Raw genomic sequence first — 22,794 nt, 5'->3', positions numbered from 1 at the left:
GGAGGAAAAAAAGCAAATTGGACATAATGTCACACAAAATTCCAAAAATGGGCTGGTCAAAATTCTTGGCACCCTTTCAAAATTGTGGATAAGTAAGATTGTTTCAAGCATGTGATGCTCCTTTAAACTTACCTGGGGCAAGTAACAGATGTGGGAAATATAAAAATCACACCTGAAAGCAGATAAAAAGGAGAGAAGTTCACTTAGACTGCATTGTGTCTATGTGTGTGCCACACTAAGCATGGACAACAGAAAGAGGAGAAGAGAACTCTCTGAGGACTTGAGAACCAAAATTGTGGAAAAATATCAACAATCTCAAGGTTACAAGTCCATCTCCAGAGATCTATATTTGCCTTTGTCCACAGTGCGCAACATTATCAAGAAGTTTGCAATCCATGGCACTGTAGCTAATCTCTCTGAGCGTGGATGGAAGAGAAAAATTGATGAAAGGTTGCAACACAGGATAGTCTGGATGGTGGATAAGCTGCCCCAAACAAGTTCCAAAGAAATTCAAGCTGTCCTGCAGGCTCAGGGAGCATCAGTGTCAGCGAGAACTATCCGTCGACATTTAAATTAAACGCTATGGCAGGAGACCCAGGAGGACCCCACTGCTGAGACAGAGACATAAAAAAGCAAGACTACAGTTTGCCAAATTGTACTTGAGTAAGCCAAAATCCTTCTGGGAAAACGTCTTGTGGACAGATGAGACCAAGATAGAGCTTTTTGGTAAAGCACATCATTCTACTGTTTACCGAAAATGGAATGAGGCCTACAAAGAAAAGAACACGGTACCTACAATGAAATATGGTGGAGGTTCAATGATGTTATGGGGTTGTTTTGCTGCCTCTGGCATTGGGTGCCTTGAATGTGTGCAAGGCATCATGAAATCTGAGGATTACCAAAGGATTTTGGGTCGCACTGTAGAGCCCAGTGTCAGAAAGCTGAGTTTGCGTCCGAGATCATGGGTCTTCCAGCAGGACAATGACCCCAAACATACGTCAAAAAGCACCCAGAAATGGATGGCAAAGCGCTGGAGAGTTTTAAAGTGGCCAGCAATTGGTCCAGATCTAAATCCCATTGAACACCCGTGGAAAGATCTTAAAATTGCTGTTGGGAAAAGGCGCCCTTCCAATAAGAGAGACCTGGAGAAGTTTGCAAAGGAAGAGTGGTCCAAAATTCCGGGTGAGAGGTGTAAGAAGCTTATTGATGGTTATAGGAAGCGACTGATTTCACTTATTTTTTCCAAAGGGTGTGCAACCAAATATTAAGTTAAGGGTGCTAAGAATTTTGACCAGCCCATTTTTGTAGTTTTGTGTGACATTTTGTCCAATTTGCTTTTTTTCCTCCTTTTTTGTTTTGTTCCAATACACACAAAGGGAATAAACATGTGTATAGCAAAACATGTGTTACTGCAATACTTTTCTGTGACAAATACTTGATTCTCTGGAAAATTTTCTGGGGTGGCAACAATTTTGGCCATGACTGTGTGTGTGTGTGTGTATACACACATACATACACACACACACACACATATACATATACACACACATACAGCATGTTTACACATCTTTATATACTGTACATATTTACACACATGCTTATCTATCCGGTCCCCCACTACTTCCACAACCTTTTTCTTGTTCTGGTTTTTTACTCGGTTCATCTTGCGGTTCGTGTAGATTATTCTGCTCCGTTGCCCTTTCTAATGAAAAAAAAATAAGCAGGTCACAATTATTTGTATGTAGAGCTGGTCACACACCTGACAACTTTCAGCCACATTAAGCCCGGGTTCATACCTATGCGAATTAGAGGTGCGTTTCCGCACCTCTAATTCGCATAGCAGGAGAATGTGACTGGCTCCCTATGGAGCCAGTTCACATATCTCCGGGGCGGCTGCGGTGCGCACTGCACAAAAACGCTGTGCGTCTTTGGCTGCGTTTCAGGGCCGAATTCAGGCATAGAATCGGCCCTGATTCGTCCCTGAAACTGTGAACAGGGACGCACAGCGCTCCTGTGCGGTCCGCAGCGCATTATAGTGTGAACCCGGGCTCAAGAAACTTCTTCATTAATTGTATCTGGAAGAGTACCTAAAGTCATTCCAATAAAATCATTTCTGGTTCACTTCAGATATCTTGTCAATAAGGGCTGCCATAAGAGCCTCCATTTTCTGGATATCATTTACTCTGGCAAACCACTGTCCCACAGTTGGATGTGAGCTACTTTTCTCTTCCCCTATGGATGCAGGCCTTAGCCGCATTTAGTAGCTGCAGAAGCAAAGATTCCCTGTAACGTTTACTCGACATAGGGTTCAGTTGAAGAAAGATAGCCGCCAGATCATCCACCAGGGAGAAACCTGTTGTGTGATGTATAATCTCTAAAGACCAGTCGCCAGAAGGTATGCAAGGCCGGACAATCCCAAAAGACATGCAAGAATGTTCCAACATGTGTTTCACATCACCAGCAAGTGAATGCCTTGTTGATGCAGAATAAAACGCACTGGACTGCATCTGGTGTGAACCAGCCCTAAGACGTTACAGACTTTTGTTTTGATGCACCTGGAATGTATTTAGACAAATTAAACTGGGCTTCAAATAGACTTTACATTCACTAGGAGTATTTTATTTTAAAGAGAACAGGACCAATCTCAAGCCTATACTGTATAATATCCACATTACAACAAACTGTATCAATTTATTCATCTACAGTAAAACCTTGGATTGCAAGTAACTTGGTCTGCAAATGTTTTACAAGACGAGCAAATTTTTTAAAATAAATTTTAACTTGATAAACAAGCGAGGTCTTACAATACGAGCGGAGACTTGGAATCAGACTTGTGAGACTAAGTTGCGTGACATGTGAAATCCCATTTTAGTCAATGAGAGCGGTCTTAATTAGCACTACTGAAGTCGCTCAGACTTTAGAAAAGTTTCCTGTACTACTTGAAGGCGACTTCTATCCAGCTTGTGCCCATAGACTTTAACCACTTCAGCTCTGGAAGATTTTACCCCCTTCCTGACCAGAGCACTTTTTATAATTTGGTACTGCGTTGCTTTAACTGACAATTGCACGGTCATGCAATGCTGTACCCAAACAAAATTTGCGTCCTTTTTTCCAACAAATAGAGCTTTTTTTGGTGGTATTTGATCATCTCTGCAGTTTTTATTTTTTACGCTATAAACAAAAAAAACGCACATCGGGTCCCCCACCGTGCTACGTGCGCTTGCCCTCTGGCGGCCACTAAAGGGAAGGATGTACCCATACCGGATTTTGCCCAAGAGAGCCATTCTGCCACAGTTTTGATTGAGCCAGTTGGGAAGCAGTTAAGGAGGGGTCATGGAGAAAAACACTTATGCTCAAAAAAGCTCAATAAAAATGTGCACAAGAGCACACAAAAGTACAAGCTTCTTCAAGCTGAAATAAAAGCTCAAATGCCTGTAAGGCTACATGCACACTGGGCTTAAAAAACTCCAGTTCACTTGGCAGAAATAAATGCTCTTATAGTATTTTTTTTTGTACAAAGTTTAGAAGAGTTTTACTTCTTTTCTGCCAGAAAGCTCCAATCAGAAACACAATCCTGCCTCTAAACGTTGAGCTCAAAATATGCCTGTAATCGTCCTAATGTGCATGGATACATAGGATAAAATTAAGCTGCTTCTACGGGCAGAACACAAAACGCCTGTAGAAGCAGCGATTTTAAGCCAGTGTGCATGGAGCCTAAAAGCAGCTGTTTTTTTTTTTTTTTGAGCTGCAGTGTGCATGAGCCCCAAGTCAGATCCTCATCTTAATTGATGTGATTTGGATCCAACATTACAGGCATTCCCTGAAGTTGCCTTGAAGTCACATTGCTATAATATTTTAATATGGACAATAGGCTGAAGGACTAAATAAATGGTTTTGGAACCAATCATCTGAGTTTCCATTATTTCTTATGGGGAAATTTGCTTTGATATACAAGTGTTTTGTATTACAAGCACATTTCCGGAACAAATTATGCTCGCAATCCAAGGTTTTACTGTACTAGGAAGAACAGTAGAAAGAATGTATTACAATTATGTAAGTGGTTAAAGTATAACTGAAGGCATTTTTTTAAGTTTTGGATAGAGTGGAGAGGGATTAGAACTCCTATCATGTTATTATTTCTGTCTAAACCCCCTTATGGGAGGTTCACCCTTTCTATTGTCCTATTTACCATCATCACTAAGAGTGAAAGTGAAAGAGAATTCCAAACTTAGGGTTGTCACCAGAGCTGGGGAAATATTTTTTCTTCTAGTTCTGGTGACAGCAAGAGATTCCCTCACTTTGGAGGGATTTCCTTTCACTTCCTGTTTTGGCTATGGGACAGGAAATGAAGGGAAATCTCTCCAATGGGACACGGATGGCAAAAAAAAATTATACTTTAATTACACAAAGGAAAAACTCCAGCGTATGGTATAGAATGATACAGTATTTTCGAACAATACAAAAGTGGCAAAACTTTACAATGCATTTGTTGTCAATATAAAATGAATGTATATTTTTTTTTTTCAACCATTTTCTAGGTATACATGCAAAAAAATAGGATTTTTAAAACAGCTTACCTGTAAAATCCTTTTCTTGGAGTACATCATAGGACACAGAGCCTCAAGTAATTACTTGGTGGGTTATGGGCCTACCTTCAGGTGTTGACACTGGTATAACCAAGACAGTAAGTTGACTCCCTATATAACCCCCTCTTCCTTCCAGGAGTCCTCAGTTTTTGTAGCCAAGCAATATAAGCAATATACTCTCACCCCATAAAACAGAGGGGCGGGATCTTTGTGTCCTATGATGTACTCCAAGAAAAAGATTTTACAGGTAAGCTGTTTTAAAAATCCTATTTTCTTTATCGTACATCATAGGACACAGAGCCTCAAGTAATTACTTGGTGGGATGTCCCATAGCAATGCTACTTGAGGGGAGGGAGACACAACCCGTAGGGCACCCCCAGACCTTGAGGAATTATACTGCTGCCTGCAGCACACTGCGCCCGAAGGCAATATCCTCATTCCACCTTACATCTACTTGATAAAATTTTGTAAATGTATGCACTGAAGACCAAGTCGCGGCCTTGCAGATCTGAGACATGGAGGCCTGGTGACGCACTGCCCAAGAAGCACCAACCGCTCTGGTAGAGTGCGCCTTAACTTGAATCTTTCCCTTTAAATCATAAGTTTGAATCATAACTTGCCGAATCCAGTTAGCCACAGTGGATTTTGACGTTTCTGTCCTTTTTTAGGACCCTCTGGCAGAATAAATAAGACATCGGTCTTCCGAATCTGAGCAGTTTTCTTTAAATAGATCTTCACTGCTCTCACCACATCAAGACAATGTAGTGACCTTTCTTCCTTGGAAGATGGTTTTGGAAAAAACGATGGCAGGACAATATCTTCATTCAGTTGAAAGCCTGAAACCACTTTTGGCAAAAAGCCTGGACGAGGGCGTACCACCACTCTGTCCTCATAAATAACCAACATGGTTTTGTAAAAACCCAGCAGGACAATATCTTGTTCAGGTGAAAAACCTCAGACCACTTTTGGCAAAAAGCCTGGACGAGGGCGTAACACCACTCTGTCCTCATGAATAATCAAATATGGCTCTTTACAGGAAAGAGCAGCCAATTCTGAAACTCTCCTTGCTGAGGATATAGCAACCAAAAATATCAGCTTCCTAGTCAGAAGGACTAAAGGAATATGCTGTAATGGTTCAAATGGCGGTTTTTGTAACACCGACAAAACTAAATTCAAGTCCCAAGGGCTTAAGGGTGATTTAACTGGCGGATTAATCCGCATCACTCTTTGCATGAAACCCCGGACTAAAGAATGCGTAGCAAGTGGTCTTTGAAATAAAATTGATAAGGCTAAGACTTGGCCCTTAATAGTACTCAGGGCCAACTTCATCTCTACGCCTAATTGTAGGAAGGCAAGAATTCTGCCTATAATATATCTTCAAGGGTGCCAACCTTTGGATTCACACCAGGATACATAAGCTTTCCAGACTCTATAATATATAGCTCTAGAAGCTGGCGTCCTAGAATTAAAGTAGAAATAACTGCCCTAGAAAGCCCACGCTTCTTCAGAATGTGGGTCTCAATAGCCAGGCCGTTAAACTTAGCGTTCGTAAAGTAGGATTGAATATCAGCCCCTGTGCTAGCAAGTCTGGCCTTAGTGGGAGGAGCCATGGACCCTCCACTGCCATCTTTACTATCTCTGCATACCATGACCTTCTGGGCCATGCTGGTGCTACCGGTATTACCGACTTTTCTTCCAGTCTGATCCTGCAAAGAAGTCAAGGTAGCAACTGAATTGGGGGAAATGCATAGATCAGTGAAAACTGATCCCATGGGGTCACCAACGCATCTGTCCTGTACGCGAGTGGGTCCCTTGTTCTGGACACAAAATTGACTAGCTTTGTGTTGAACCTGGACGCTAGAAGGTCTACGTCCGGAGTCCCCCATCTTTGGCAAATCGCATGAAAAATCTCAGGATGAAGAGACCATTCCCCCGGGGATAATTGCTGGCGACTTAAGTAGTTCACCTGCCAATTCTCTACCCCCGGAATGAAAACTGCCGATAGGCATGGGACATTCTTTTCTGCCCAAGTTATAATCTGGTTCACCTCTCTGACTGAGAGACTCTTGGTGCCCCCTTGATGATTGATATATGCCACGGCCGAGGCATTGTCCGATTGGATCCTGACAGGACAATTCTTTAACCTGGAAGTCCAGGTTCTCAGAGCCAGATACACTGCCCAAATCTCCAGGATGTTTATGGGCAAGGCTCTTTCGGTTCTTGACCACTGTCCCTGGACAGTCGTCTTCTCTAGTACTGCTCCCCAGCCTGAAAGGCTGGCATCTGTCGTGACTACTTTCCAAACAATTGGTCTGAAGAACTTTCCCTTCAGCAGGTTCCGACTTAGTAACCAAGTGAGGCTTTGAGACACTCTTGGGGACAGCCTCATTGTTAAATCTAAAGCTTGAATCGTCTTGTTCCAAGCAGACAGGATACTGTTTTGAAACCGTCTCGAATGGAATTGGGCATAGGGAACAGCTTCGAATGAAGCCACCATCTTACCTAATAACCTCATGCAAAGACGTATTGAGGGATTTCTCTTTGACCTGACCATCCGCACCAGCTCCTGTATGGAGCGGATCTTTGCGGGATGAAAAACACCCTTTTCTGGGCTGCGTCTATGATTAGGCCCAGATACTCCAGCCTTTTTAATGGCTTTAAGGAGGATTTCCTCAGGTTGAGAATCCAACCCAGATTCTCCAGGTAACTGCTTGTAATGGCTACATCCTGCTTCAAGCGGGCCACCGACTGGTCTATTAACAATAGATCGTCTAGGTAAGCCAAGACAGTTATGCCCTGTGCCCTTAACCTTGCTAGAGGTGGGGCTAGTACCTTTGTGAATACCCGAGGTGCTGTAGCTAGCCCGAAGGGCAAGGCTACAAACTGAAAATGCCTTTGTTCTACTTCGAATCTCAGAAACTTCTGGTGAGGAGGAAATATAGGAATATGCAGATATGCATCTCTGAGGTCTATGGATGCCAAAAGTTCTCCTCCTTGTAGGATAGAAACAACTGATCTGATCAACTCCATGCAAAAGGAGCGGATCCTCAGGAACCGATTTAGATTCCGTAGATCTAGAATTGGTCTGATATCCCCATTTTGTTTTGGTACCGTAAACAGGTTTGAGTAGAACCCCAAACCCTGCTCTTGTTTGGGAATCTGTATGATTACCCCTTGAGCCAATAATCGGTCTAATGCTTGCAATAGGGATTAAAAAATAGGTACTCAGGGTACTGGGGTACTCAGAAGTCTGGCAAAGGGAGATTCAGGACAAATGGACTCTCTCCACAGTCTCTCTAGGATACAAGCTAGAGTTTCGAGAGTTTTCACCATCTCGTTTTCAGAGATCGAACGTTCCCAGAGATCCAGGGAAAAAGCAATCCCTATTGCAATCAGTGATAAAAATACTAAAGCGCTGAAGTGGAAAATAATATATAAATTATGTGAGAATATCTTAATAAATGCCAAAATAATACAGCTGCAATCAATAAGTGAACCACACAAATTGTATAAAAAATATAAATAAAGTGATGCGCTCGTATTATTCAATTAGTATCACACTAAGTGTTGTGCTTACAAAATATTTCTCAAATAAGTGAATACATTGTGTATATTAATCTCTTAAAACCTTGAGCAGTAAAACTTTAAATTATAAACTTTGAAAAATATAACTTTAAAAAATAATAAATGTGTTCCGAACCTTCATACAAGGTTCCCTTGATAGTGAAAAACCGGGACATTCTTCCAATAAATGTTATTATTTTAAATCTGTGTTCATGTGAAAATGTGGTTAAAAACTTATGCACCTTAAATAATGATTGTGATTAGTCCACTAATTAGAAACAAAATGATACCTCCTCTTCACTTCAAACCAGGGCTTTGTGAGTTAAGCTTGGATGGATTAGCGGTGGATATACTAGATTCCGTTCATCCGCCGGCATGGATCAGTTAATCTTATAGCTTCTAGCGGTCCTCCCCAGTATGAAACATAAGATTGGGAAAAAATACCATTGCGCAAATATAAGCCAAAGTACATGTAAAACAAAGAACCAGGTACTTTCACTCACATGATCCCTTTAACATTGATCGCATTTCAAATAGATGGTCAGTTACATTCAGCTCCGTGCTGCTGCTGGTTCAATCACACGCAGACTACACTCTACCGAGAGCGTCACAGGCTCCTTCTCCCCGCGCGTATCGTCACTAGGCACGTGACTTTTTCAAGGGTGCTAGTGTGGCCACTCTGACCGGTATTTATAGTTTGTATACAATTCATACATCTGAGGAGAAATTGCACGGAATTAAGCACATTCCTGGAACAGGCAAATGATGTTGGAGATAAGTTTATTCAAAAGGGCTACAATAAGGAGTTCATTAGGGAAAAAATTAAAGCGGTATCAAATTTTACCAGGAACGAATTAATTCAAGATAAACCAAAAAAATCAAATCAATATAAAGATGTCCCAATTATTATGGATTTTAACACTCAACACCTACAGATTGAACGTATTTTTAAGAAACACTGGCCACTTCTTCTTGCTGATCAACAACTGCAGAATATATTGCCGGAAAAAACAGTTTATCTACAGGAAGGCACCCACGCTAAGAGACAAAAATTGCAAAAAATGTTATGGATCCACCAAAACAACAAGAATTAACTTTTTTCCAAAGGAAAGGCTTTTATCCTTGTAAACGATGTTATGAGTGCGTAAACACAAAACAAAATGGGCATAAATGTACCAATTTTAAATCGACCAGTAACACAGAATATCAGATTGATGATTTTATGACATGTAAGACTGAGGGGGTGGTGTATGTTTTACAATGTCCGTGCTGACTTCAGTATGTGGGAAGAACCAAAAGACCGATGTGGAACCGCATTAGGGAACACATACAAAACATTATCAAAGGCTATCCAAAGCATAGTGTGTCACGGCATTTTTTTTTATCATGCCATGACAAAAATCCAGCGTTATTAAAATTCTGGGCAATAGATAAATTTAAACCCCATTGGAGAGGCAGTAATAAAATAAGGGAATTAAGCAAGCAAGAATCCAAATGGATATACAATATGGGGGTATCTGCTCCAAAGGGGTTAAATATTGAATTTGATCTTAACTGTTTTATTGCTGATTCCTGATAATTTAATATGTATTTATAGTGGTTTTAAATTTAAAAAAAAAAAATACTTTTCAATTTTTATTAATTTATTACTTTTTCCTAAAAAATTGGTTACAACATGTATAGATTTTATATCCAATTTTATACACTTTATATTTTTGGGATTTGTTGGGGTTATTCCACAATAAGTCCCAAAATGGTAGTGAAAATGCATTAATTAATGCGGAATTAGTAATAGATGGGTTTTTTAAAATGAAGGGGAATTAATGTATATTAAATTTTGTTTTAATAATGTATAGTAAATGTCCAATAGCAAAATTAAATGTAAGGGAATTTTTATGTGTCTCTATATACATATTTATGTTAAGGAAATAAATGGTATGGTAGCCTCCCTGGCGGTATTCCCGAGTGTGGCTCGGGGTTAAAATTCAGGACCATTAGCGGTAACCCCGAGCCACACTCGGGATTGCATCGCAGGATCCTGGTGCCTCCTTACTTACCTTGTCCCCGGGATCCTGCGATGTCCCCCGCAGTGTCCGTGGGCTCCGTCCTCCTCCGAAGCCTCTCTGTGCCAGGCTCCGTTCCCTGCGAGCGTCGCGACGCACGGGGGCGGAGCCTGGCGGCAAATTCAAAAAAATGTAAAAAGCATAACACATACAGTACTGTAATCTTACAGATTACAGTACTGTATGAAATCGTTTCACATCCCATTTGTCCCCAGTGCTCTGGCCCATGCCCTGCATGCAGTTTTATATTGCATATACTGTTCTTTCTGCCTGGAAACTGGAGATTGTCCATAGCAACCAAAAAGTGTCCCTTTACGTCAAAAATGGCTTTAGACCAGCTAGAAAACAGCGATAGTAAATTAGAACACTTGCAGAATTGAGCGATAGTGAATCGTGTGGAAATTTATTTTATTACTATTTATTTTTTTTAATTATTATTTTTTTTTTATTATATTATAATTTATGTTTTTGTGTTTCAAACTTTATCATACCCGGGATATCTACTAGACTCTTGTTTGGACAGATTTAAGTGTGTTATTGTTAAGAATTACAGGCCTACAATATAAAACGCCAAATTTCCATGCAAAATAATTGTACCGCTTTCAGCACCTAAAATCAGAAAGAATCATACCGCCAGGGAGGTTAAGTTGTGTAAACAAATAAAACATTATGTATCTCTGAGATCGCACAATGGCACACACTAGCACCCTTGAAAAAGTCACGTGCCTAGTGACGATACACGCGGGGAGAAGGAGCCTGTGATTGAACCAGCAGCAGCACAGAGCTGAATGTAACTGACCATCTATTTGAAATGCGATCAATGTTAAAGGGATCATGTAAGTGAAAGTATCTGGTTCTTTGTTTTACATGTACTTTGGCTTATATTTGTGCAATGGTATTTTTTCCCAATCTTATGTTTCATACTGGGGAGGACCGCTAGAAGCTATAAGATTAACCGATCCATGCCGGCGGATGAACAGGATCTAGTATATCCACCGCTAATCCATCCAAGCTTAACTCACAAAGCCCTGGTTTGAAGTGAAGAGGAGGTATCATTTTGTTTCTAATTAGTGGACTAATCACAATCATTATTTAACCACTTCCCTACCCGCGTATTGTAATATGACGTCCACAGATGAGATCTCCCATCCTGGGTGGACATCATATGACGGCCTGGGCTTCCCGGCCGCCTAGGGGGCGCGCGCTCTCGCCCGCTGGGTTGCTCAGGACCCGGTGAGTGTGCCTGGCGGCCGCGATGTCTGCCGGGCACCCGCGATTGCCTGTTAACAGGGCCGGACCGTGGATCTGTGTGTGTAAACACACAGATCCACGTCCTGTCAGTTGAGAGGAGACCGATCTGTGTTCCCAGTACAGCGGAACACTGATCGGTCTCCTCCCCTTGTACGTCCCCGCCCCCTACAGTTAGAATCATTCCCTAGGAAACATATTTAACCCCTTGTGTCCCCCTAGTGGTTAACCCCTTCACTGCCTGTCACATTTACACATTTATCAATGCAATTTTATAGCATTGATCGCTGTATAAATGTGAATGGTCCCAAAAATGTGTCAAAAGTGTCCGATGTGTCCGCCATAATGTCGCAGTCACGAAAAAAAAAAAATCGCGATCGCCCCTATTACTAGTAAAAAATAAATAAATATATATTTTTTAAAAATGCCATAAATCTATCCCGTATTTTGTAGACGCTATAACTTTTGCGCAAACCAATCAATATACGCTTATTGCGATTTTTTTTTACCAAAAATATGTAGAAAAATACGTATCAGCTGAAACTGAGGAAAAAAATTAGTTTTTTTTTTTTTAAATGGGATATTTATTATAGCAAAAAATATAAAATATTGTGTTTTTTTCAAAATTGTCGCTCTTCTTTTGTTTATAGCGCAAAAAGTAAAAACCGCAGAGGTGATCAAATACCACCAAAAGAAAGCTCTATTTGTGGGGAAAAAAGGACGTAAATTTTTTTGGGGTACAACGTCGCACAACCGCTCAATTGTCGTTGAAAGTGCGACAGCGCTGAAAACTAAAAATTGGCCTGGGAAGGAAGGGGGTGAAAATGCCCTGTATTGAACCGGTTAAGGTGCATAAGTTTTTAACCACATTTCACATGAACACAGATTTATAATAATTATTGGAAGAAGGTCCCGGTTTTTCACTATCAAGGGAACCTTGTATGAAGGTTCGGAACACATTTATTATTTTTTAAAGTTATATTTTTCAAAGTTATAATTTTTTAAGGTTTTACTGCTCAAGGTTTTAAGAGATTAATATACATAATGTATTCCCTTATTTGAGAAATATTTTGTAAGCACAACACTTAGTGTGATACCAATTGGATAATACGAGCGCATCACTTTATTTATATTTTTTATACAATTTGTGTGGTTCACTTATTGATTGCAGCTGTATTATTTTGGCATTTATTAAGATATTCTCACATAATTTATATATTATTTTCCACTTCAGCGCTTTGGTAATTTTATCACTGATTGCAATAGGGATTGCTTTTTCCCTGGATCTCTGGGAACGTTCGATCTCTGAAAACGAGATGGTGAAAACTCTCGAAACTCTAGCTTGTATCCTAGAGAGACTGTGGAGAGAGTCCATTTGTCCTGAATCTCCCTTTGCCAGACTTCTGAGTACCCCAGAAGTCTTCACCCCACCTTGGTGAGGGGAGATGCCTCTTCATGATGAGGCCTTGGTATTCTGCTTTGCAGGCTTGTGGCCCCAGGTCTTCCTTTGTGCCTGGGTTTGACCCTGAGGTCTTCCTCTAGAGTCTGACGGTGGAGGCCGTCGCCCCTGCCTAGAGGCGGATGTACCTGGCGCAGGGGAAAAGGTGCGCTTAAATGAAGGACGTCTATATCCTCTTTTAACTGGCAAAAGAGTACTCTTTCCGCTAGAGATTGTCCTAATATACTTATCCAAACCTTCGCCAAATAGTCGCTCTCCCTTAAAAGGAAAACTGGTTAAAATATTCTTGCAAGGCGCCTCCCAACTTCTTACCTGTTGGATCTTTAAGCATAAGCGCATTGTCCACTGGACAAGTTAAACTCCTGTTCACATTGGAAATCGCAGCGTCAACTGCAGGAACTTGCCATCTTTTTGTAAACTTCTCCTCCATAGGATAGAGAACTGAGAATCTCTTTGGAGGGGGAAAATGCTTATCTGGATGATCCCATTCGGTATAAATAAGCTTTTCTAGTAAAGCGTGGACGTGAAATGCATGCAATTGTTGCACAGGCTTGAGGGAACCCAGGGAGGAAACCGGACCTTCAGCTAGCTCTGTTAGGGGTAACATGAAAGCAGAGCGAACCATTTCGGTAAGGTTCTGAACTTCAGCTTGTGAAACTGACACATCAAGAATTGTTTCCTCAGCAGAGGAATAACTGGCTTGTCTTTCCTCCAATTTATCTGAGGGAGATACCTCATCTTGTTCCCACAATTCCCTTGGACCCTCCACTGTTAAAGAATTTAAGGTGGGGGAGGGGGATCTAGGACGCTTCCTATCCACCTGGATGAAGTTTGCGATTAGATCCGCTAATCTACCTTCTAGGCCCTGCAAGGCTGAGGAAAATGCATCTTCAGTCACGTATACAGGGGCTGAAGTGTGTAAAGCAGTTGCACCACCGCTGGCTTCCAATGACTCATCCTGGCTTGCCATGTCAGGTATCTCCGGAGAGGATGACAGCATGGCGGCATGACTGGGTTTCCCAGCGCCTGGGGGTGGCACCTTAGGTACCTTCAAAGTAGCTTTGGAAGTCATAATACAAGGTACAAAAAAAAACAGAGGTAACAAATTATCTCCTATAATAAAAATTCACAAGACAAGTATCATATAATCAGTATTTAACTGCTGATAACAATCATATTTCCATAGTTGCCAACATTGAAAAAAAAATCTGTGGGACACTTTTTTTTGCTGTAGGCGGAGCCAATCAATAATTAGGAGGCGGGGCATTCGTTTGTAGGCGTGGCCTAGTAAAAATAATAGTTGCGGCGCGCGAAGCGCGCCGCGGCGAAAAATGGGCGTGGCTTACGCGGAAAGTGGGCGTGGCTTACGCGGAAAGTGGGCGTGGCTCAAGAGGGTATGGTTAGAGTCTGAGATGAATGGGAGAGGGAAAGGGGGAGAGGGAAAGGGGGAGAGGGAAAGGGGGAGAGGGAAAGGGGGAGAGGGGAATGACGGGACAGCAGCCCCAGGTCCTACACAACAATAGAAATATGTGTATTCTAGAAAGTTTAACAATCAGCAGATAAAGATACTCCAAACACCTGGTGTTAACGCTTCAATCATCCCGGCACCATGGTTGTTATGGTGTCAGGATGATTGAAGCGCATTATTTCTATTATTACATTGTAATATAAAATTAAATCATTCAACTCACCATAATGCAGAATCAGTGGGATCCCTGAGCGTGTCACTAGCCACGTCGCCTGCCACCAGCAGAGTCTGTCCTTGCATCAGGTGCCCCCGCCAGAGTCTGTCCTTGCATCAGGTGCCCCCGCCAGTGCAGCCCCCCCTCAGTTAGTGCAGCCCCCCCTCAGTGCAGCCCCCCCTCAGTGAAGCCCCCCCTCAGTTAATGCAGCCCCCCCCTCAGTTAATGCAGCCCCCCCCCTCAGTGCAGCCCCCCTTCAGTTAGTGCAGCCCACCCTCAGTGCAGCCCCACTCAGTTAGTGCAGCCTCCCCCCCTTAGTGCAGCCTCCCCTCAGTGCAGCCCCCCCCAGTTAGTACAGCCTCCCCCCTCAGTGCAGCCCCCCCCTCAGTTAGTGCAGCCCCCCTCAGTGCAGCCTCCCCTCAGTGCAGCCCCCCCCTCAGTTAGTGCAGCCCCCCCTCAGTTATTGCAGCCCCCCCTCAGTTAGTGCAGCCCCACTCACTGCAGCCCTCCCTCAGTTAGTGCAGCCCCCCTCACTGCAGCCCCCCCTCAGTTAGTGCAGCCCCCCCTCAGTTAGTGCAGCCCGGCCCCCGCTCAGTGGAGGAGCGGCCGGTGTTCTGCCGAGAAAGTTCCCCTCGGCAATGGCGGACCCCCTGTACTGCGCAGGCGCAGCGCTTGCGCAGTACGGGGCTGGGGAACTTTCAGGAAGACACGGCGCCGGCGCCGTGTCTTCTGCTCGCTTCAGTGGAGAGGGGAGGGGCCGTGCAGCCAAAGAAGCCGCTTCATTGGCTGCACGGATCGAGCCCCCTTCCCCTCTCCACTAGAGGCAGCTAGAGCGGCAGCGCCGGCCGCCATTTTGCTGGAGCCCGCTGCTCCAAAAAAAAAAAAAAAAAAAAAAAAAAAAAAAAAACCAACATTCCCGATTTTCCTTATGGAAAATCCCGATTCGGGACACTCTCCAATCGGGACGAGGGTCCCAAAATCGGGATTGTCCCGGGAAAATCGGGACTGTTGGCAACTATGTATTTCCTGTGCTGGAAATGCCTGTGATACACCTCTTACGTGCCCAGCGATGCTGTGTTGTTAGTGTGATGTGGCCGTGGCTGCAACAGACTCTTTATGAGCTACTTCGTTACAGCCATCAGGTGAGAATCCTGATTGACGCCCTTAGAGTTCCGCCCCTAGCACCATCTATCTGTGAACAGATCAGCTGTGTGGATGTCTCTAAGACTTACACATGGCACCGCCCTGAAAAAAACACGCCCCCTTCGGGACCCGCCCCCTCAACTCTTTACAGACATCAGGTGAAGCTCCGGATTCAGCTGTGTGGATGTTTTAAAGTAATCTGTGTGCACGCGCGCGCTGTTATTTATCACAGTCAATGAGGAGGAGGCGGCATCACCGAGGCGAACGCACGGTGTGAGTTACAAAATAAATGCTGCCTGATCACAGGCTTATATGTAAAAACCGCAACACAATAAGTGTCTATAAGGGCCGGTGCTGACGCTTATCTTTCTAGACTAGAGGAACTTGTCAGCATGCCTCTTAGTGGAGGAAGGGATATACAGCATCTTAAAAGACAATAGCTGTATCTACCTGCAAGTCCTTTAGATGAAGTGGTTTATTGAAAACAACATATATACTTCATGCTGCTGCATCTACTGACAGCCAGAAACTCTATATCCCTTTGATTCCTCTAAGAAATTCACTTTGTTCATTAAGAACCCCCCTCTGCTGCTGGGCCCACACATGGCTGTTTCAAGCCTGACACAGAGCTGTTTAAGGCAACAAGTAAGGTATGTGTAACTTTACTCCATCTAGAGGAGACTTTCTTAAAGGCATATCTTTTTTAAAAAGATGGAAGGAAAGCATAGGCACCTTTTACAGTACCCAGCCTCTTCCCTTACCTTATCCTCGCTGCAGGATACTGCTGATTCAACAGACAGATCCAACCTTCACCCATCACGACGGGCAGCGTAGTTAAACCTTCAAAGACTGGGGCCCTTTTTAAAGGGGTTCCGCTCCTTTGGACCATGTATAGCACCCCTCAGGAACAACTTTAGGTAATACGAAAAACCAAAAAGAGTCCTGGTTCCTAGGGTCCAGCTCTCAAAGAGAAGCTTACAGGCAAAACCTCGTTCTTCAATGTGAGGCCCGGGTACCATCCTATGGCCTCAGTGGCGAGGATGGATCCTGTTGTGGAGGTTTTTTAAATCCAGCATGGATCCCTCCCTGGAGCTCCTCAGAGCACATCTTCACTCGTGACCAACACCTTAGACACTGGCGAAAAAACTGAGGACTCCTGGAAGGAGGAGGGGTTATATAGGGAAGTCAACTTCCTGTCTTGGTTATACCAGTGTCAACACCTGAAGGTAGGCCCATAACCCACCAAGTAATTACTTGAGGCTCTGTGTCCTATGATGTACGATAAAGAAAGTTTGGTTTGCTGTAAACAATGTTAACAATTTATGTGTGTTAATATTTTGAAAAAGCTTTGATCAGCCCATGATCAGACTGCAACATTATAACTTTGTACAAGGCTGCAGCAAGGGGCTGCTTTGTGTCAGACATTTGTGAACACACAAAAAAAAACTGTACAGGCACCAGCATTTTCATGACTGTGAAACCTCTGAGTCAGCATCTCGGTCCATGAAGTAGCCGTTGAACCTGGACGATGCCTAAAGGCTCATTTAGATGAGCACTGAAACCTACCCTCCATACCAAGTTGCTTTTTGCTGCGGGTGCTTCCACCTTGGAACTGTATTCAGGCAGCTTATAGAGTTGGATGTGGACAGAGTGGTTCCATGGACACAGCTGCATCTCAAAATCTGAAATGCAGGCAGGAGTTGGGTGCATAGATCCAACATGTACCCTGTCCAGCCTGTGAAAAGGCAACAATCTATGGTACCTAAAGTTTTGAATAGGTGACACCTTTTAAGGTCATCAGTTCAGAGTTAGCAATAATTTTAGGGCCATCATTCATGATTATCACTTTGATGTTCACGGTGATACCTCACATATGTGCTGCAATCGCTGTTTACATACACGTGTAGGACCTATGAGCATGTTTGCACTTGTGTGTATGTGCATGGGTGACATAGGTGCTTTTAAATTTAAGCTTTGGGAAGGTGACAAGTTCAATTGTGAAGATATCAGGAATTTATTAGACCCCCTATGTCTCTCCTGCTTTCCAAAGCAGCTAATCAAGCACAAATTGACCCTTTTTTACCGCTGTAAAAGTGAGTGGGTGGCTGTAAAACCACCCAGATCACTTTATTGAACAACCATCGCTTGTTATAACCGACTTGCTGACAGGACATTATTCTATGTTCAACATGTCAGCAAGTGGTTAAAGTATAACTAAAGGCAAAACTTTTTTTTTCAGTTTTGGATAGAGTGTAGAGGGATTACAACTCCTGTCAGTTTTATTGTTGCCCCCATTAGGGAGATTCACTCTATTTGTCACGTTTACCGTTATCACTGAAAGTGAAAAAAACGTACACATTTTGGGTTGTCCCCAGAACACGAAAAGAGGGGAAAACTTCTAAATGGGGACAATAGTTCTGGCGATACAAAGGGATTCACTCTCACTTCCTGTTTTGGCCATGGGACAGGAAAGGAAGGGAAATCTCCCCCAATGGTACATAGATGGCAAAAAAGAAAAACCTGACAGCCCTCCTCTAGGGCTCTTTTAGATGGGCAGCTGGGGGGGAAAGGTGGTAAAAACACATGGCTGAGCTCTTTTACTGCTCCCCAGCCGCCCATTAAAATTGTTGCAATGTGGCTGGATGGGGCTGTACATATGCCACAGCCACAATGTTTTGCGAAGTTGGGGCATTTTTAACTTGGGGGTGCAGTGTTTGAAAGGCAGAACCTCCTCTCAAACTCACCCATTGAGTTCACTGGGGCTGCAGAACAACCACGTGCTGAATGCTCCGCTCTTGGTTGCGGCAGGTTCCCACAATGTAAAATGGCTGTTCGGCTATTTAAAACTAAGAGTGAGGGCCCATTCCCACTGGACAGCTGCGGCATACTAAACAGCAGCAGTTATTAGTGTGCAGCCGCTGTTGGTTCCAGTTGCAGTGAGTTGGTGGTAGGGGCTGTGTGATGTGTGTTTCAGTGCATTACTCAGTTCCCTCTTCTTTTTGTGCCAACTTTAGACATGCACAAAGTGACACTTCAGTCATGTCACTGTAAAGCAGCGCTATGCGTGTTGCTGTCATACATGCAATCCTGTACTGTACGCTGCAATAAAATGCAGCATGTCTATTTTATCGCAGCTCACTACACCACACCTCTGTACTGTGTTGCAGTGTGAATAGGACAGAAAAAAAAATGATATTCTGTGTGTCCAGCAGTGAACTGCATTCATGCGGTGAAGTAACATGCAGGTCATTGCAGTATGTGTAAACATGGTCTTAAAAAAACAAAACAAATGTGCCTCCCAAACGCCAATGGTTTACAACCTTCTGTAAAGCCATCTACTGCAGATCGCTTTTCAGGAGATGTTATGTTTACCACAGGTCTGAAAGAGACCATATTCTATTCAAAATGGAAAAAAAATAAAAATGTTAAAGTGATTGTAAAATCTTGCTTTAAAAAAATAAACATGTTAAACTTCGCTGCTGTGCAGTGGATTTGCACAAAGCAGCCCGGATCCTCCTCTTCTCGAGTCCCCCTTTTCTGCTCCTGGCCCCTCCCTCCTTGACGAGTGCCCCCATAGAGCAGCAGCTTGCTATGGGGGCACCCGAGCCAAGTCAAATAAACTTCAAATAAAACATCTTTAATACCTGCATTTACTGGATACTAGGCGCTACTTTACTTTCACTTCTTTCCAAGCAAACGCAGAGTTGACCACAAGGCCGTACCCCAAGGTAGCAGCCCAGGCCCTAACAAGGCTCCCCACCACCTTTTCCTCCAACCGGGCACGAACCTCTGGAAACCAACTCTTCCCACATGCCCACACCCTACAACCCGCTTGGGTTTTTTCCTGGGCAATCCCCAGGCTTTTGTTGTTACCTGTTTTAGCCTTCCATGCCGCTTACTGCGATAGCCAACTATAGATGAGGGCGGTGGCAAGTTTTTGTTATCACGTTGGTGTCTGTATTGGTCCAGCAACGCACCAACACCTTTGCAGCCATTGTGCTATTTGATGGGTTTTTGGTGTGTTCCTGTACCTTTAAGAAGGGGTAGGCTCTCCTTCAGCCACCTGCCCTCATCTATCCATCAGAATGCATGTGCCTCCACTGTGGGGACACTCACATTTTAGTGTTAGGTACCACAGATACCAGGGTGCCGTGACGAGGCTCTGTGGCTTACGCATGCGTTTGCAAATGCATGCGGACTAAACCCCTGTTTTTAACGCATACTGTTAGACAGGTTAATTCGGTTTACTGCGAACTGGTTAGTAAGCAGACTTGGGTTTTTTCCTGGGCATTCCCCAGGTTTTTGTTGTTACCACACCCTACATAACCTACAGCAGTGACCGAGTCAGTCCAGCGCGATGTACACCTCCTCTCCTAAGCTACAGATTGGCTAACTGACTTTGATTGACAGCTGTGGGAGCCAAAGGTGCCGTGGCTGTGCCCCAGCTAATCAGGAGGAGAGTCTGACGGCCGAGGGAATCTTGGACATCGCTGGATAGAGAAGGAGCCCAGGGTAAGTATTAGGGGGTGCTGGGGGGCCTGCTACACACAAAAGGTTTTTTTTTTATCTTAATACATAGAATGCATTAAGATTTGCCTTTACAACTCCTTTAACCACTTCAATACCAGGCACTCCCCCCCTTCCTGCCCAAGCCAATGATCAGCTTTCAGCGGTCGCTTTTTAAATGACAATTGCGTGGTCAAGCAACACTGTACCCAAACTAAATTTTTATCATTTTGTTCCCACAAATAGGAACTGTATGTATTGTGTTGGAGAAGGCCAATTATACTTCATTATAGAACATGTAGTTTGATGCAGTACATGCACCAGTGGCAGGTTAAACATTATGACTCCGATAACACCAAGGTGATTCCAGAATTGTGGCAAAAACGCAGGATGCGTTTGCAATGCCTCTATTTCTTAATGGCACCCCAAACACGGTGCAATTTTGCTGCGAGCAACAAAACACACTAAAATAGTGGCAAAAACTCTGTGCCAGGATTTGGTACATGAGCTTCTTTGGAGCATGTTTGGAGCGGAGAGAGCCGAATTAAAATGAACGGCGCTGCTCCAAAAATGCTCCACAAAAAACAAAATAAAAACACGGTGCAGCAGCTGTCACTGCGCTACGCTTAGGTGTGAATGGAGCCTACAACTCCATTCTGTGCAGCCTATGGCAACAAGATCTCACTACGGGCTTAATTCACTAAAGGATTTCCCATGCGATAAACAGGTCACGTGACTCTTTTTTTAGAAATGAGAGTCAATTAATTAGTAAAATATAAAATGTGATGTAAATACCACAAAAAATAAGATAAATCATTAAAAGTGGTTGTAAAGGCAGAAATTTTTTTTATCTTAATGCATTCTATGCATTAAGATAAAAAACCTTCTGTTTGCAGCAGCCCCCTCAATACTTACCTGAGATCCATCTAGATCCAGCGATGTTGCACGCAAGACTTGGCTGTCTGGGATTCCCCTCCTCATTGGCTGAGACATGTCAGGCCATGTCTCAGTGCGGGAGGGGGCGTGACTCCCACAGGAGTCTATTCCCGGAAGTGGGTGCAGATACCTGTATTATACAGGTATCTGCACCCCCCTCCCCCCTGAAAGGTGCCAACTGTGGCACCGGAGGGGGGGGGAGGAATCCGATGAGCAGAAGTTCCACTTTTGGGTGGAACCCCGCTTTAAATAATGCTGGTTTTTTAGTGAACAGACTACTTTTAATTGACTACTTTGAAATGAGTGAAATGAAGTTAATTTAACTTAAACATTCATGTGGTATTTATCTCTTAGTGAATTGACCCCTACAACTGATATCTGTAATTGTAAAAGGTAAGATATTCTCTAAGGTTTTTACTAACGTCTCTATTTCCAATGGAGCAAGTCATTTCACTTCCTGTCACAGTGACCACAGATTATTTTATTCTTCTTCATGTGGCTATGTGTGTTTGCATTTACTCTACCTGAACAATTATTGTTAAATGCTAGCCACGTGAACAGGTATTTTCAGGCAGTTGGATTTGACAGGTGCCTGCTGCTACTCCTCTCCCTCCAAAATAGGGAGAAAAATGCATGCCCAGGTGACCTAAACATGATGATCTGATCTGACATGCATATTTATAAAAAAAGATTTTTTTTGGCAGTTTGATCACTCGTGCAATGCCAATGGCCATACTGTGTCTATGGGTAACTAGAGACTTGCATTGTCAAAAGCATCTAAACAAAAATCTCTCTGCAGCATTATTAAGCAGAAGGCACAGCCTGCATATGGTATACTATAGGCCAGTCTTTTTCAACCAGGGTGACTTCAGGTTTCCTCAGGGGTGCCTTGGCAAGTTTCCTAGAAATTGCCCAAAAACTGTATACAGGCCAGTCAGTGGATGAAGCCTGCCTTTTAGTTTAAAAAAAAAAAATCATGTTTTCATTGTTCACCATTATAACCTTCCAGCCATTGGAGTCCTAATAACCAATTAAATCATTGGTTGACAAGGGGGGCGTCAGGCGCCTGCACAGCATCCTTGTTTGTCCCTCCCCTGCCACACTCCATCAGCACTGGGATCACATTAGCTGAATGAGGGATAGAAACCTTGCACTACTAGATAGTACCAAAGTGCAAAGGTGTGCTTGCTTTGAAAGAATAAATCATCTCTAAAGTTGGGTGCCCTACATGTGTGGATGTTGATGCATTATGTAAAACCATTAGATTCGTTTTTTACATTTTAGAATGGGGTGCCTCAAGGTTGTACATAGTTTTAAAGGGTGCCTTGACTGAAAAAAGGCTGAGAAACACCGCTAGAGGCAAACGGGGTCAATCCCAGAGTACATATGCAACTAATAATTTGCAATTGCCAACATACCTTTTTTACGGACGAGCAGATAAACAACAAATGTAATAAAGATTGATGTACATAATCCGATGACTTTGCAAAAATGAGACCTCCCAGCTACACAAACTGAATCCGAGGTGGATGTTCCTTGACTAGACTTCTGGCGACCCTGCTCAATGCACCTACAGGAGACATGCACATTATTTACAATTAAGTGTA

The 22,794-nt window shown here is 43.2% G+C and overlaps 1 protein-coding gene across 2 annotated transcripts in view; it reads right to left on the bottom strand.

Moving 5' to 3' along the window:
* The window catches only part of TNFRSF14 (TNF receptor superfamily member 14), a 199,109-nt gene that overhangs the window by 11,566 nt on the left and 164,749 nt on the right, over positions 1-22,794 (bottom strand). Inside the window, exons 6-7 of one of the 2 annotated variants that reach the window (XM_073603009.1) lie at positions 22,606-22,757; positions 1,631-1,702 (exon numbers count right to left, since the gene is read on the bottom strand). In XM_073603009.1, coding sequence (XP_073459110.1) covers positions 1,631-1,702; positions 22,606-22,757 — 224 coding nt within the window. Of the gene's footprint in view, positions 1-1,594; positions 1,703-22,605; positions 22,758-22,794 lie in introns of both variants that reach the window. The other variant, XM_073603010.1, reaches the window with a different exon arrangement.

This window comes from Aquarana catesbeiana, linkage group LG10 (genome assembly GCF_042186555.1).
Source record: "Aquarana catesbeiana isolate 2022-GZ linkage group LG10, ASM4218655v1, whole genome shotgun sequence".
Classification (NCBI taxonomy): domain Eukaryota; kingdom Metazoa; phylum Chordata; class Amphibia; order Anura; family Ranidae; genus Aquarana; species Aquarana catesbeiana.
This window is presented reverse-complemented; position numbering and strand designations above follow the sequence as displayed.